At 45.2% G+C, this 17,021-nt stretch overlaps 1 protein-coding gene across 1 annotated transcript in view; it reads right to left on the bottom strand.

Annotated features, from left to right (window-relative positions):
* FCHO2 (FCH and mu domain containing endocytic adaptor 2) overlaps positions 1–13,710 on the bottom strand; it is a 92,358-nt gene extending 78,648 nt beyond the window's left edge. The window contains exon 1 of the mRNA XM_055140384.1: positions 13,544–13,710. Within this exon, the coding sequence (XP_054996359.1) occupies positions 13,544–13,576 (33 nt within the window). The 5' untranslated portion in view covers positions 13,577–13,710. The remainder of the gene's footprint in view (positions 1–13,543) is intronic.
* Positions 13,711–17,021: the final 3,311 nt, after the last annotated feature.

Genomic DNA, 17,021 nt, shown 5'->3' with positions numbered 1-17,021 from the left:
TGATTCAGCAATTCTACTTTTAGAAGTCTGGTTAAGGGGCTGGAGCAATAGCACAGCAGGTAGGGCGTCTGCCTTGCACACGGCCTACCCAGGTTCAAATGCCAGCATCCCATATGGTCCCCCAAGCACCGCCAGGAGTAATTCCTGAGTGCATGAGCTAGGAGTAACCTCTGTGCATCGCCGGTGTGACCCAAAAACCAAAATAAAAAATGAAAGAAGTCTGGTTAAAAAAAAAAAAACAACACACAAAACAGACATTGAGAGAAATGTGGAAAAACAGTCACTGCAATACTCTATAATTGTGAAATAACTCTAAGACATCCATTAACATTACCAGACAAATAAATGACAGTGCAATACAATAGCTTTTGTTAAAGGTTGCAGTTTTTTTAAACAAAAAAGGTTTTTAATTATTAATCTTAAAAAATCTACCCAGATATACTATCAGTGGAAAAAAGGGCAAGATGTGATCATTCACAATAGCCAAAAATAACCGAACATTTGGAAAAATCGAATGTCCTTTAAACTAGAATGTCCATCAAACTAGTGAATAATGTAAAGGCAAAATGAAGTCTATCTACATAATAAAATGCAATTCAGCAAATGAAAGTAATCAACACAGGACCAGAGTGATAATACAAAAGGAAGGGTGCTTACAGATCCAGCTTTGATCCCCAGCACCCCACATGGTCTCCCGAGCACTGCCAGGAGTGATCCCTGAGCACAGAGCCAGAAGCACCACCAAGTGTGGTCCAAAAACAAACAAAAAGAACTAAACACTAACTTGTTATTCTATGAGTGAAACTCATTTTATTAAGTGAAAAAGCCAGACTTGAAATTATTTACACAATTCCATCTACATGAAACATCTAGAATGGGCAAATATCTAGAGGAAGAAAGAAGATCAACATCTAAGGGTAAGGGGGGAAACCAGCAGTTGTAAATGAGCGTGAGGAATTCAATTACAGAGAGGATGAAAATGTTCTAAAACGAATTCGTGTCATTTACCACTCAGTAAATTTACTTGGGGCCGAGTGCTAGTACAGCAGGAAGAGCATTTGCCTTGCACACACCCAACCAAGGTTTGATCCAAGCAAGCCGAATGGTCCCCCAAGTCCACCAGGAGTGATTCCTGAGCAAAGAGCCAGGAGTAAGCCCTGAACACAGCCAGTGTGTTCCCACCAACAAAAACAAAAACCTTCAATAAATTAATTTTTCAATATTTTTAATTGAAATGCTTCAATTAAGTAATACTTTATAAAGCAAGGAGTTGGCGCCAGAGAGAGTACAGAATCAAGGTTCACCAGCTGTTGCTGGTTTGAATTTCTGTGGCCACGTATGGTCCCTTGAGCACTGCCTGGTGTGACCCAACCACCCACTCCCCACCAAAGGAGGGACAGGGAGGAGCAAAATAATACATAGCATCTTATTTATATTGAAAACTATGCATATTTGTATTTTAAAATATGAAGACAGGGACCAAAGATGTGGTTCAAATGGCAGACCCTTGATTATTGGAGGGCCTCCTAAGAACCACTGGGTGTGGCTCCTTAAACATGGTTTTGACAAAACAAAGACAAATATATAGCATATACAAAATAGTTGCTAAATACAACAAACCATCAATAGCTAGTTATTTCTAGTAAGGAGAATGAGTACAGCAGATTAATGTTCTAATAAAAAAATAACTAAATTAGAGCTGAAAAGGTAGCGTAGCAGGTAGGGTGCTTGCCTTGTAGGCACTGGACCAGGGTTAAATCCCTGGCACCCCATATGTCACCTAACACCATCCCATATGTCACTACTCTGAGCACTGCCAGGAATAAATAACCCCTGAGCATTCCCAGGTGTGACTCAAAAACTAGAATAAATAAATAAGTTAAGTCTTTAATAAAGAATAGAGTTAAAAGGCATCAGGACAAGAGTGATTGAAAATGTGAATTTTCGGGGCTGGAGTGACAGCACAGAAGATAGGGCGTTTGCCTTGCACGCGGCCGACCCGGGTTCGATTCCCAGCATCCCATACGGTCCCCCGAGCACCACCAGGAGTAATTCCTGAGTGCAGAGCCAGGAGTAACCCCTGTGCATAGCCGGGTGTGACCCAAAAAGCCAAAAAAAAAGAAAATGTGAATTTTCTATTATGATTGCATTAGTATGTGTCTGATAATCTGATTAAATCCTGCCTTCTCTAGAAAACAAGATGCAACATTTAGCTAAATGTGAAAATATTTTCTTTGAAGAACTGATGAAGAACCATCTAGATACCTTTGATAGGAAATTCAATAAATGTGTAATAAATATGCAGTGACAACCTTTGGGGTGGGAGTGGAGGTGTGGATAGTGGCCATCTGGAAAGGGTTTTTGGTCTCAAAACTCTGCTAGGAAGGATAAAATAATGCAAGTAGGTTACTGGGATTTTTAAATTTTTTTTCTTTTCTTAAAGAAACTCCTTTTTGAGGGATGGGTGGGGTGAGGGGACTTTGGGTCACACCCAGCAGTGCTCAGGAGCTACTCCTAGCTCTGTGCTCAAAAATCACACCAAAGCACCTTAACCCCTGGTCTATCTGTCCGGCCTGCACACTCTGTAAGTAAGCAGGACATTCAAACACAAGTTACAATTTATTCTCCTTAAGATTCTGTTTATACACTGAAATTGTCAAAGCTTGTGTCTAGGGTTACTCTGCAGAGTTGTTAGTAAGATACTCTTAAAGCAGAAAACAGTGAATTATAAGATACAACATGAGCACTGCTCAGCAGTCAGAACTACTTGCTACTGGTGCAAGTCACTTTAACACATCTGCCAGTTGAGCAAAGAAAATAAATCGCATAACACAGGGGAAAATTTTTTCTCACCCCTCAGATATTCCTTCCTAATCTTTTAAATTATACCTCACCTCTTCTACTTAAATCCTTAAAGCCTTCTAAACAGATACTGTATGATTCAATAAAAATCGCAAAAGCAAACAGCTGAGATAATTTTTGTTTACTCTATCCTTCAAATTTTAAGGGTTTGCAAAAGAATATAATTTTCATTACTTTCAAAGTGAAAAAAATAAAACTATTAGGGTGTTTGTTGATTTGGTTTGGTTTGGTTTGGTTTGGTTTGGGGTTGACACCCCACTGTGCCCAGGACTTACTCCTGGCTCTGAATTCCAGGATCACTCCTGATGGGGTTAGGGAAATGAACTCAGGTCAGCTGTACACAAGGCAAACGCCCTTTCTGCTGTACTTTCCACTCAAGGCCCCCAAATTATCAGCTTTTACAAAATTCTCAAGTTTGCACTTGCATAGACACAGAAGGCTACCTTCGTACATGGGCATCTTGTTCACATTAATATTTAAACCTCTGATCCTCATAATTCATAAATGGAAAAAAACAAAACCAGTGAATGCCTAAAAGGCAGTTCAGTAACAGCATAAATTTTGCATAAATGAGACCCGGGGTGCAGTTACTGGCAACACATATCCTCAGAAAGGATTTTCTTAATCGTCTGAGATCATTGCTGAATGGCGTGGTGGTTAGTAATAGTTAAGAATACCAAGAAGCAGAATTATATGTAGAACATACTTTGAATTTTATATTTCTAAAGAAAATCTCAGAGGACAGAGGGAAAGAAAATAAATCATTATGTTCTTTCTGTATTCCTGTTTTATCACAAAGCAATAGTTATAATTATAAAGGGAAACGATCTCTTCATTTGCTCTGGTTTCAACCAACTAAAAATTAACACTTCTCTTGTCTTTGGGAAGGGGTGCGAGCAGGGATAAGTTAGGGAAGGTAACACAGGATTAAGGGTGGGGGGGACAGGAAAAGTGCCACAGAGGCAGGCTGGTGGGCAGAGGGAAACAGGGGACATTGGCGGAGGGCACTGGTGAAGAGATTGATGTTGGGACAATATACACCTAAAAATCATAAATATCATTGTGATTTCATAATTCACAGTGATTCAATGTGTTTTGTTTTGTTTCTAAAAAAAAAAAGGAGGAATTTTTTTTTTTTAACTTTAAGGCCTCAGAAGTTTTGATGTGCATAACTTTTACTTTTACTTCCGATCTTTTCCCGAAAGTAGAGTGCATCTTTTCTTATCGCTCCCTCCAGGGAGCCCACTAAGCAGTGGCTTGGGTCAGGCAGAACAGGAAGGAAGGCACTTGCTTTGTCTGCAGCTGTAGCAGCCTTGACCCTGATTCAAATTCCCAGCACCACCCTGGCTCCCTGAGCAGAGTGAGAAACAGGCCCAATCCCCAGGTATGACCCAAAACACCAGTAATAAGTTAAACAAATGAATCAGCAGCCACATGTACCTGATGGGTGTCTGCCTCAAATTCATCATGAACTTCCCAAGTGAACATACTCTGGCTCTAAGCATTCCAGTAACATTCTCTTGTCTTTCCCAAGAGCTACAGTTACAGGTCCCAGGTGCTGCGGTCATGTTTATCTTGCCCCCAACATTTTACCAATTCATGTGGATCGCACTTCTACTAAAATTCTTCAATGTTTCCACAACAGGTAAACTGAAAACCAGGTCTTTATTTCTTTTCCTTTTGTAAGTCTCCGTGACACCATTATTCCTACGTGGTTCTCTTAAGGAGCCTCTGTTCATCATTCGAGAATTATGGTATCAGATGACAACTTAGAAGACAGGTCCACGATTCAAAAAACTACTGCCAAACGGCTAACGCCAGCCAAATGTACAGCACGGTAACAAGCTTCTCTATTTTCCCAAGAGTTTAGCTAAGGAATTCAAGTATTTCTGAAATAATCAGAATACTTAAGATATTTCTGTGTAAGAATAGAAACAAATCCAGACTTTTTTATTAATCTTTTCTATATTAGCATTCTTAAATCCTTCCCCTTCATTGAACTTGGACTAAATCATTGTTAATTTCCAACTGTCAAGTTTTTCCTACAGCTAAGGCGAAAATCCAAATCACCCTTTCACCACTCAAAATATCTAAGAACCTTTCTATAAAATTTAGCATTAGAGTTTTGTAATATCTGCTTGTCAAGACTACTTGAACCAAGTTACATAAATCTGCGGTTTGCATCATCACAGCTCATTACACCTAAAAAACAATTTTGAGTGTGATTAACTGGCTAACAGTTACATAGTACTTTTTAAATTTAATATACCTTACCTTATTTGCTTATGTATATACATAGGTTATTAACTATATAAGAAATTGGTAACAGCATCTGCTTTTGGAAAGCTACTAACAAGCTGAGGAAAGGAGATTTTTAACAGTATTTCCTGTGTATCTTTTGGATACCAAATCATATAAATTCTATAATAAATAAGCTGTTTTAAATTCTGGCATATAGTCTAATCGGATTATATCCTAAGCGGGTACACCATACTGCAGTTGAAATTTCAGAATTTCAACTATAAAAAGAGAAGTCTATATTCTGGATTTCTATGGTCACTTCAACTACTTTTCTCAAGATACAGATTTTTTAATTACTATATAGCTAAATTATCTCAAAGCTATGAGAACAGGGCTAGAGATGACAAGTAGGAGAGCATCTGCCTAGCACGTGGCCCCCAGATCATTGCCAGAACAGTCCTAGTGGCCCCTGAGTGCAGAGCAGTGAGGTCCACACTGCCAAACCAAATCAGGCCATACCTGTGGAAGTTGGCATGGACAAGAAATACACACCCCAAAACTGCTAGGGGTGATCCCTATTAAAATATATATGTGGTGCGGGTAGGGCGTTTGCCTTGCACGCGGCCAACCCGGGTTCAAATCCCAGCATCCCATATGGTCCCCTGAGCACGGCCAGGGGTAATTCCTGAGTGCAGAGCCAGGAGTAACCCATGTGCATCACCAGGTGTGACCCAAAAAGAAAAAAAAAATATATATATATATATATATATGTGGAAATATATGTGAGAAAGTACTGTATAATTTTTTTATTTATTTTTTTAATAAGTGAGTCACCGTGAGGGTACAGTTACAAATTTACCCATTTTCGTGCTTGTGTTTCCCTCATACAATGTTCGAGAACCCATCCCTCCACCAGTGTCCATTCTCCACCACTAATGAACCCAGTATCCCTCCCACCCTTTTGTTCTCTCTCTCCTTCTGGGTGTTGTGGTTTGCAATAGGGGTATTGAGTGGCCATCCTGTTCGGTCTCTAAGAGTCTACTTTCAGCGCACATCTCCCTTCCCACGCGGGAACTCCAACCACATTTTACTTGGTGTTCCCTTCTCTCTATCCGGGCTGCCTTTCCCCCCAGCATTGTAAGGCCAGCTTCCAAGCCATGGAGCCAACCTCCTGGTATTATATACTACTATTCTTAAAAGTACTGTAAAATTGTTACATCTTTCATCTAGGACATTAAATTTAGATTTAATCAAGCAAAATCAGTTTTATTTTCCAAAGACCTCTTTTTGTGGGGGGAGGGGTCTTGTTCATTGGGCCACACCCAGCGTGCTCAGGGCTTACTCCTGGCTCTGTGCTCAGGGAACCATTTGTGCATCAAACCTGGGCCAGCCATGTAAGGCAAACTGCCTCAGCCTCTGTACCCAAAATCTCCAGTGTCCAAAATCCTCTTCAGAGCAATCTTGCTGTTTTTAACAGGGGCCCTCCCTAGTCATGCTCAGCGCAGCCTGATGGTCAGTGCTCGGGCCTAGTGATACAGTGATGCACCAGGGACACACCTGGGAGCATTCAGAGGGTCATGCACTTGCAAGGCTCGTGCTCCCTCACAGGCAAGCAATTTCAAATTTCCAAAAATAGACGAACAAAAAACTTCATCCTCTAAGTTTATCCATGCAACAATGCACCAAATTTTGGATATACAACTAAGTGTAACAATTTTATTTGAAAGTATAACAGTACCAATAAAACTAACAGAGGAACAGAATGGAACTTCTGTAATGATTAAACAGTAAAAATAAATAAGGGGAAACATGACGATAAAAATACCTAAAATAACTGTTGATCATTCATTCTTGATGTGCTGGCTGGAAATGATCTTTGGAAAAACCACACCAAACTGAAAAATCTCAGTTCACTGAAATGTGATGTATGTTGGAGAATACTATTTACCCCAAGAAAAATGTTTTATACATAGTGAAAATTGGGATTAGTTATGTCAAGTAAAGTTTTAACAGCACATTTAAATCAAATGTGTCAGCAAAATAAATAAATAAATAAATAAAAGGGGGCTAGAGCAATAGCACAGCAGGTGGGGCATTTGCTTTGCACTCAGCCAACCCGGGTTCTATTTCCAGCATCCCATATGGTCCCCTGAGCATCACCAGGGGTAATTCCTGAGTGCAGAGCCAGGAGTAACCCCTGTGCATCGCCGGGTGTGACCCAAAAAGCAAAAAAATACAAGAATATAAAAAAGAAAAATAAATCAAATGTGTCGTGCAAACTTATCTTTTTTCCCCCTAAAACATAATCACCGACCTGCCTGGGACTCATCACAAGAGTTTTTGGCCCCTGGAGGATGACAACATCCGTGTCTGCAGGCCCTGCTACTCAAGAGCTCCAAGTCTTTCTGAGCAAGGGCGGCGAACCGGGGACGCCAGCAGTGCCGAGAACCCCAACGCAGCCTGTGCAAGACCCCAAAGTCACCAAAACAGCAGCAGGAAAAGGGGAGGGAAGGGGGAAAGGAATAAAAATCAAACCATTTTTAAAAACGAATAGGGGCCAGGGCCAGAGAGACAGGACAGCAGGTAAGGATCCTGACCGTGCACACAGCTGACCCAGTCTGGTCCCTGGCACCCCATATGGTCACCTGAGCCCCCACGACTGATCCCTGAGCACAGAGCCAAGGAGAAAGCAGGGGCTCGTTCCCGGCACCACTCGGCCTCCAAGCACTGCCCCCAAGCCAGGCGGCTGTAGCCCTCCCAGTGCCCAGCACTGCAGGGCCAGGCCAAGGCAGCACCAGCTCCTCAGGTCCAGCACTGAACCACCAAGCCAACTGGCTGAGGGCTGTTAGGAGGCCTCGGGCCTGAGCACCACTAAGGAGCTTCCCCCACCGCTCCCTCTGCCAACTAGTAATAGTAATAATGATCTATGAAACCTCATCCTTAAAATTAACTTCTGGGGACCAGAAACATAGTAAAGAAGGTCAGGCATTGGCACTGCACTCTGCCAACCTGGGTTCGAGTTCCAACCCCCCAAATGGTCCCGTAAGCCCACTAGGAGTGATCCTTGAGTGCAGAGCCAGGATTAAGCCCTGAGCACTGCCTCCCTCCAAAAAATATATAGGTATGCAGACTCCCAAATAGCCATTTTAATTACTAAAGCACAATACTGACAAGGTAATTTCATGAAAATTATAAACGAGTACTCGACTGCAGAAGATGCAGAGCAAAAGATACGATATACTCCCAAACTGTAATACTTATCTATTCTTTTTAAAAAGTACATAATGTTCTGAAGGGCCAGTAGCATTTTTATATATGAAAGGCATGGTTTGATTTCCTGCTATCGAAATTATTCTTTGTCATCTAATTTTAATAGAGGAGAAAAACATTTTCAACTCCACTATCAATGACACTTATGCTTTGTGGCAAAAATTGACTTATCAGCAACAAAACACCTGTCATATAGTATTTTTTTAATTCATTTTTCTTTTCAAAGTATGTAAGGGATGCTTTAAGAAGGCAGGATATGCTGCTTTCATAACTGCTTGAAGAAAATCTGAACAATTCAAACTTTCCTCTAACAAAACGCAAAAACAGAAAGGTTTGTGTTTTTATACATAGCTGGGGGGAAAAAACCCAGTAAGTTGCTTGGCTAGAAACTAAAACTTGAAATATTCCTAGTAAGTCATTCTGACAAGTTTTGTTTTGACAGTGTCACTTCAAACACCGTAGTAGGAAGGCGTGTATGGTGAAATCAACATTGCAACTTCTGTTTTCAGAAATTATCTTAGGGGGCTGGAGAGAGAGCACAGTGGTGTAGAAAGAACATTTGCCCTGCATGCGGCCGACCTGGGTTCGGTTCCCAGCATCCCATATCGTCCCGCGAGCACCGCCAGGAGTGATTCCTGAGTGCAAACCCTTGAGTATTGCCGGGTCTGACCCAAAAAGAAAAAAAAAGAAAGAAAGAAACTATCTTAGGTGGGCTAGAGTAACCGTACAGTGAGTAAGAGGTCTCCCTTGCAGCCCGGTATCGAATAAGGTCCCCTCAGCAATTCCTGAGTGCAGAGCCAGGAGTAACCCCTGTACCATCAGCTATGGCCCAAAACACAAAGCAAACAAACAAAAAAAGCTGATATAAAATATTTTCTTAAAAAAGAAATCCTTTTAGGGCTGGAGAGATAGTACAGCAGAGAAAGTACTTACGTCCCCTGCAGCCTACCCGGGTTCAGTCCCTGACACCCCATATAGTTTCCAGAGCACTGCCAGGAATAAGCCCTGAGCTCAAACATAACCTAAACCCCCCCAACAAAAACAAATTATTTTATTAATGACCCTGAAATATAACACCCAGCTATCAACATCTCAGAAATTAAGTTCTAGACTTCAGTCCCGATTACAGGCATGGAAATAAAATGCTGTCTATTTTAACTATTTGTTCCCAACAGTGGAAATGAAAGCAAAGACTGAAACATTAAAAAATATTAATTTAAATTTGCGATTCTAAATTTCAAGTAACCAAATTTATTCCTATTCTCCTATCAGAGAAACAAATAACAAGCACACAAAAGTTGGGAAGGGGGGGAATGTTCAGTGTACATATTCATAATAGCCAAAAAACATCAAATAAGGGTATGCACAAAGCTCAGTTAACAGAAGACAGGAAACAGTTTCAAAATATTAATGTGCAATTTGGAATTAAGTTAGCAAACTTTAAAAACACTCATGCACCAAAAACTATGCAAAACATTGTAAGAATGCCAATGTTTAAATGATTGTTGTAGAAGTTTCATAAACAACCATTGTAAGGCCTAAATAAAGTCTGAAATTTATGAGTAATACCTAAAATTTTTATGGAAACAGAAGACCTAGAATAGCCACAATAATCTTTTTTTTTTTTTTTTGCTTTTTTTGGGGTCACACCCGGGGATGCACAGGGGTCACTCCTGGCTCATGCACTCAGGAATCACCCCTGGCGGTGCTCAGGGGACCATATGGGATGCTGGGATTCGAACTCGGGTTGGCCGAGTGCAAGGCAAACGCCCTGCCCGCTGTGCTATCACTCCAGCCCAAGCCACAATAATCTTTAAAAAGAAGACAAAGTCAAAGTTTGGAGGACTCATACTTCCTGATTCCACACTTAATACAAAAGCTACAGTAATCAAAACAAGGTAGTTATAAAGACAATGAGACACAACTGAATACAGAAATACACCTACAATTAGCCTCAATGGATAAAGTGCCTCTTCAATAACTGATGCTGAGTCAAGATATCATATGTAGAAGCAATGAAGTTATACCTCTTTCCTACACAATACACAAAAATTAACCTTTATAACCCTGAGTAAGGAAAGAGTTATTTTCTTACTAAGTGATAACAGGAAAACAGGGAAAAAAAAATAAATGAAACTTTATCAAAACCTCATCAAAATTAAGATCTTATGCATCAACAGACACGATCTCAGGTGGGCTAGAGTAACAGTACAGTGAAAGTGAAAACGGGGGCTAGAGTGAGACAGCACAGCAGGTACAGCATTTGCCTTGCACACAGTCGACCCAGGTTCGAATCCCAGCATCCTATATGGTCCCCAGAGCACCGCCAAGAGGAATTCCTGAGTGCAGAGCCAGGAGTAACCCTGGTGCATTGCTGTGTGACCCAAAAAGCAAAAAAAAAAAAAAACAAAAAAAAGTGAAAAAGGCAATCCACTAATAGGGAGAAAATATTCACAAACTCACCTACCTCATAATAGACATGTACACAAAAATGTACACAAAAGAACTTTTACAGCTCAACAATTTTTTTTAAAGTGCCAATCTAAAAAGAGAAAATGGATGCAAATGTATGTTTTTCTGAAGAAAAATATATAAATGAGCAATAAGCACATGGAAAGATGTTCACCATTTCTAGCCACAGGAGAAAAGCCAGCCAAAACCATCACAGTGAGAAACAACTTCACATCATCTATTTACTTTAAAATGTTCGATTCCTGACACCCTATATAGTCCCCCAAGTACAGCAAGGAGTGAGGCCCGAGCACAGAGCCAGAAATAAATTAAGCCTTGACCACCGACGGCTGGGTGTGGCCCAAAAACTAAAAAGAAAAGAAAAAAAAGACTAGGTCAGAGAGATGGTTCAAGAGACAGACTAGAGCGCATGCAAGCATTGTGTTCCATCCCTACAACAGCTCACCCTGCTGTCCAAGCACCACTGTGTTAACACTATTTAAAGGAAAAAAAAAAAAACAAGTGCTGGACAATACGTGGAAAAATTAGGACCCTCAGATAAACTGTTGGTGGGAGTATAGTAAGGTATCCCTTGGAAGATAGATGCTTCAGGTGTGAGGAGTTAACTACCTTGGCCTGGAGAGATAGTATAGTCAGCAGAGGGCTTGTTTTGCATGCAGTGGTCAGGGGTTTGATTCCCGCACGACATACAGTCTCCCCAGCACAGCGGGGAGTGATTCCTGAGCACAGAGTCAGGAGTAAGTTCTGGGCATAGCCAGGTGTGTGTGGCCAAAAACTTTTTAAAAGTTGAACCACATGACCCAGCAATTCCATTTCCCCAAAAAACAAACATGTCCATACAAAAATCTGCATAAAAGAGATGGAGGGCATGCTTTGCATGCATGCAAGAGGCAGTGGTTCAATCAATCCCTGGCACCTCTTCGTCCTCAAGGACCAAGCACAGAGAAGCCCTGGATTTATCGCTGGGTGTTGCGACCCCCAGAAATAAACAGGCACAAAAATATCCACAGTAGCATTTTTCACGACAGCCAAAAAATGGAAATGACCAAATGTCTGCTGTGGACAAAAACAGAAATAAAATGTAGCATATACATACAATGGAATATTATTTAGCCACAAAACGGTTTGGTCTTGGGGCTGCAGCAACAGCACAGCGGGTAGGGTGTTTGCCTTGCATGCGGCTGACCCAGGTTCGACTCCCAGCATCCCATACGGTACCCTGAGCACCGCCAGGGGTGATTCCTGAGTGCAGAGCCAGGAGTAACCCCTGTACATCGGCAGGTGTGACCCAAAAAACAAAAAAGAAAAAAAAACAGTCTGGTCTCAATATATGCTACATGACTCGTGAACCCTGACTACATGGTAAATGAAGAAACCAGTCAAATGACACATGCACATGATCCCACTCACATGCTATATCCACAGCAGACAAACCTACAAAGGCAGAACTCTACCAATGAGCGTCCTGGGAGGAGGGGTGATGGGCAGTGAAGAATGATTACTAATGCATACAGGGATTCCCTCTGGTGTGATGAAACTATTCTAAAATGGACCATGGGGAAACGTACTGTGTGAATCGTACCTGAGTTAATTTTGGTGTCGTTTAAAAAAAAAATACCTAATGTCTAGTATTTATGTAGCTTGTAGCGAATAAATATCAGACAAACTATGAACTGATTCGATTACTCAGCAAGCCCAGGCTTGAGACGCTTCGGAATTAGAAATCAATACACACCCTCCTTATTCACTGAACCATCACTCGGCAAATCGCTCTAAATCTTGCAACTAAAAGGGAATCCTGGCACTTGCAAACCAGCCGGAGACCTCAAAAAAAAAAAAAAAACCCACGGAGATCCACCTAAGTAAGACACCTGAGTCAACGTTCCCATCCTGGGCAGAGCTGAAAGTGTACTTTTCTACTCCAACAAAACAGTAGCTGCGGGGTTGGGGCGGGGGGTGGGGGGCTGGGGGGCAGCCCCCACGGCAGAGAGACTTGGGAAATCATTCTCAAAAGACTGAACCCAAGACTAATCTGGAGTTCCGAGGAGGGGTGTGGAAAGAACGAGGAAGGGGAAGGAGCGCGGGGCACACGGGGGGGAAGCCGGCGTGCCTTTCAGCCCGGGGAGTCCAGTTACATGAAATCCAACTTTTTATTCGCTTTGTGCAAAGGCCTGGAGGCAAAGTCCCCGGCGCCGAGCGACCGGCCGGGCTGCGAGGCCGGGCGGAAAGGCTGCACCGGCCCCAGCCCGCCCGGGATTTCGCGTGGAAACTGGGGGTGGTGGGGGGAAAGGAGAAGGCACGAGGGGTGCACCGGGGGAAAAGACCGGGGGAGGGGGCGTGCGGGCAGGGAGAGGCCCACTGCGCAGCCCCCAGGGCTCGGGCCCGGCGTCCGCGTCTGCGCCCCGGAGCGCGCCCCGGAGCCTCCGGCCGGGCTGCCCGGCGCCTCCCGCCCCATCCGGCGCTTTGTCCCGGCGGCGGGCTGGAGGGGGGCCGCGCTGACAGCCCCCGCCCCCGTCCCGGGCTGCGAGCCGGCGAGCCCCGGCGTCCGAGCGGGCTTCCCCGCCGGCGGGAGCGGCGGCGGCGGCGGAGCGAGCCTCCAGCCCAGCCCAGCCCGCCGCCGCCGCCGCGCACGCAGGCCGAGGTCAGGCGCACGGAGCCTCGGACTCCCCCACGCACGGCCGACGGCGCCTTTCCTTACCCAGAAATTCTCGACGAAATGCGCCATGACCATCCTGCCGCCGCCGCCGCCGCCGCCGTGCCGGGTTCCGCGTCCGCGCCCGCCCGCCGCTGTGTAAACACGGGCCCGGCCCCCACGGCGCCCCCGCCTTTCGCCGCCGCCGCCGCCGCCGCCGCCTTCTTCCCGGAGCCCGGCCCGCACCCTCCAGCGCGCATGCGCCACCTAGCGGCCGCCGCCGCCGCGGACCGGACCCTTAGACGCCGCCGCCGCGGGCTGCGCGCATGCGCCCCGCGGCCCGCTCCCGGCGCCGGCTTCCCTTCGGCCTGTCTCTCTCCCTGTGTCTCTGTCTCTCTGTGTCTCTGTCTCTGTCTCTCTCTCTCCGCCCACGTGCAGCCGCATTGACCGTTCTCTTCGGAATGGTGGAGAGCCGGGTCCCGCGGAAGGAGCCGCCGAGCAGACGCCTCGCACCCTTTTGCGGTGCCAAGGGGACACGGGCTCGAGGACGGAACAAAAGAAGGGGCCGGGGTGGCTGCAGCCTAGCCGCTGCCCGCTCCCTTTCCCCGAGCCCTGCGAGGGCATCGAAAGGACCCAAACCCTGGACTCGCGGGGGGCGAGGGGTAGGAGCTTGGGGGGTGGGGCGTGTTGCGGGGATTGGCCTCCGGCCACCCGGGGACACACGGAGGAGCCTTTTGCTCCACGGGGTGCCTTTCTTGGACTGGGAACCAAGCACCAAAACAAAACTTTCCGTGGCCGGAAAAGGAGGAAACGCCCAGCGCTCGCCTGCGAGCCGCGAGAAGCGGGCGGCGGGGCCGGAGCGAGCGCTGACCTGCAGCGCGACCCGGCTGCCCGGGCCGGCCCCCGCCCCCACCCCGCGGCGCGCGTACCCCGCGGCCGGACGCCCGCAAAGGCTCCGGGACGTGTAGGTGTTCGTCCCCCCGGTTCCCTTAGCTCTGCGTGCACCTTTGGGGAAAGGAACGGGTTTCAACATGCCTCTGCGCTCCCAGAGACGAAATCCCCCTTCCCACGCCTCGGTCTGCCCGAGTGAAAGGAGGGAGAGTCGGGATCCCAGTCCCGTGGAGAGGCGTCGAGTTCTCTGAACGGCACCGCCGGTCCAGCTCGGCCTTTTCCAAACGCACCGTTCTTGAAGCCCAGCGCCACACACGTTGACATTGGTCCGTGCGTGCAGTGTCATGCCGCAGATTTGGTGGCATCACATATCTCCATCTTGTCTCATGAATGAAGCTCAAGTGTTGGTAGGTGATAGAGTGGTAGGTAAGGAGTTTCGGGAAGATTCTTTTAAGATAGATATAGAGTGAGGAATTAAAGACATCTAGGATTGACTTTTTAGATAATTCATCAGGAGCCCGAGAGTTCGTTCACAGGGCTGGAGCGGGCGTACTTTGCACGCAGCAGCCCTGGGCTCCTTCCCCAGCACTGCATTGTCCTCTGGGCACCAGGAGTGATCCTGCAAGCTCTGAACCTGGAGTACTGCCAGGCCTGCTACATGTGGCCCCAAACCCACAAGTAGGCTTTTAAAACGTCACTGAGGGACCAGGGAGATAGTACAACGGGTAGCCGTTGCCTTGCAGGCTGCCCACCTGGGTTCAATCCCCAGCATCCCATATGGTCCCACATGTACCCAGGCGTGATCCCTGAGTGCACAGCCAGGAGTAAGCCCTGAGGATCACTGGGTGTGACCCCCCAAAACAAAAAAATTTAAATGCATGGTATATTTCTGCCACTCTGGATCTGATACTGAACACTGAGTCATAGCCATAAAAGCCTCCTGTGACCAACAGACAGACTTCAAGGAAACATTTGGCTGTTATTTGGAGGCCATACCTGGTGATATTCACAGGACCACTCTGTGCTTAAGGATCACTGCCAGCAAGACTGTAGTGGGCTTAGGGAACCCCCCTATGGTGTTCAGCCTTTTAAGCTATCTAGAGAAACATGTCCTTGTAATGCAGAGAATCAAACCCAATGGCTCACACACACAAGACATGTGCATTACTGCTGAGCCACATCCCTGGCAGGAAACATTTCTTGACTCGTTTTTTTTTAATTGGCTTTTGGGCCACACCCAGCGGTGCTCAGGACTTATTTCTGACTCTGTGCTCAAAGACCACCCTCGGTGGGGCTCAGACGACCATATTGGGTATCAGGGATAGAACCTAGGTTGCCCAAGTGCAAGGCAAAAACACCCACTGTACTATCTCTTCATGTCTTTATATCTTTTTGCCCTATTCTTCCAGACAGAGTCAACTCCAACTGCAGAGAAACAATGTAGGTGGTAACGGTTATTCATATTAGAAATAGACTGATATTGGAGTTCAGGCAATGAGCAGCAGAAGTGTTTATTTAGGTAAGAAAGGAGGGGGATGGGGCTGGAGCTATAGCACAGCGGGTAGGGCGTTTGCCTTGCACGAGGCTGACCTGGGTACGTTTCCCAGCATCCCATATGGTCTCCCGAGCACCGCCAGGAATGATTCCTGGGTGCAGAGCCAGGAGTAACCCCTGAACGCTGCCGGGTGTGATCCAAAAAGCAAAAAAAAAAAAGGAAGGGAATGAGTTAAGGTGTAGAATCTTTCCTCTTAACATGAATGTAATAGGGTCTTGCATAACACTATTGTTTTGCAAACTGATATCAAGTTCAGCTTTTCCTTCTCTTCATGTTCTAATTTTGTGGTTTCAGTCAGACACTTCGGCATCAAATTCAAATAGTTGCCTCTGGTACACCTCCATTTGTACTCTTAACTTTGGTCCCATAGATATTGGAGGCAGGCCTGCCATGAAGATAAAAAAAAATTGAGGGGAGGGGACGGTATTTACAAAGTTCATTAGGGCCAAAACACAATATGCTGTAATTTCCCGGTATTTAAATTGAGGGATTATAGTAAATAGTGATTAAGATGACTAAATTTCAGACAAGATGGTGTAATATAAGAAGAATGTGGGTATCAGCCACCTTCTGTTCTCCCCAGTGAGGTTTGTGGAGATGCACATACACCCTGGCAGAGTAGAGATAAGGCTCTGAAATTGAAACTCGCTCACGTGCCTTAAATTTCTTGTGCCACTCATACTTAGATCTTACTTATCCAAACATTCTGAAAAGTTTTCAAACTGACATAGATAGCAGCTTTTCTACTTATTGCCTTTAATACTTGGCACTTAAAAGCCACTCAGAAAATGTCCAGTGAGGCAATCGATGACTAACTGAGTCTTCATAGAAGTGTCAAGGTGATTAAGCCTTTGGGCATTTAATAACTCTATTCTTCCTTTACTCAGAGTCTTAATTGTGCTAGCTCGTAGAACTTATAGAAATGTTATTGAAAAGGCCGGAGAGATAGAACTGCAGGTAAGGCACTGGCCTTGCATGTGGCTGATCCCAGTTCCAATCACCAGCACCACGTGTGGAACCTGAGCACTGTCAGAGATCACCCTTGAGCACAAAACAAGGGAGAGAAGAGTCCTTGAGCACTGCTGGGTGTTCCCCTGA

The sequence above is a fragment of the Sorex araneus genome, chromosome 1, assembly GCF_027595985.1.
Source record: "Sorex araneus isolate mSorAra2 chromosome 1, mSorAra2.pri, whole genome shotgun sequence".
Classification (NCBI taxonomy): domain Eukaryota; kingdom Metazoa; phylum Chordata; class Mammalia; order Eulipotyphla; family Soricidae; genus Sorex; species Sorex araneus.
Note: the sequence above shows the minus strand (reverse complement) of the source record. Positions and strands in the feature narration are given on the sequence as shown.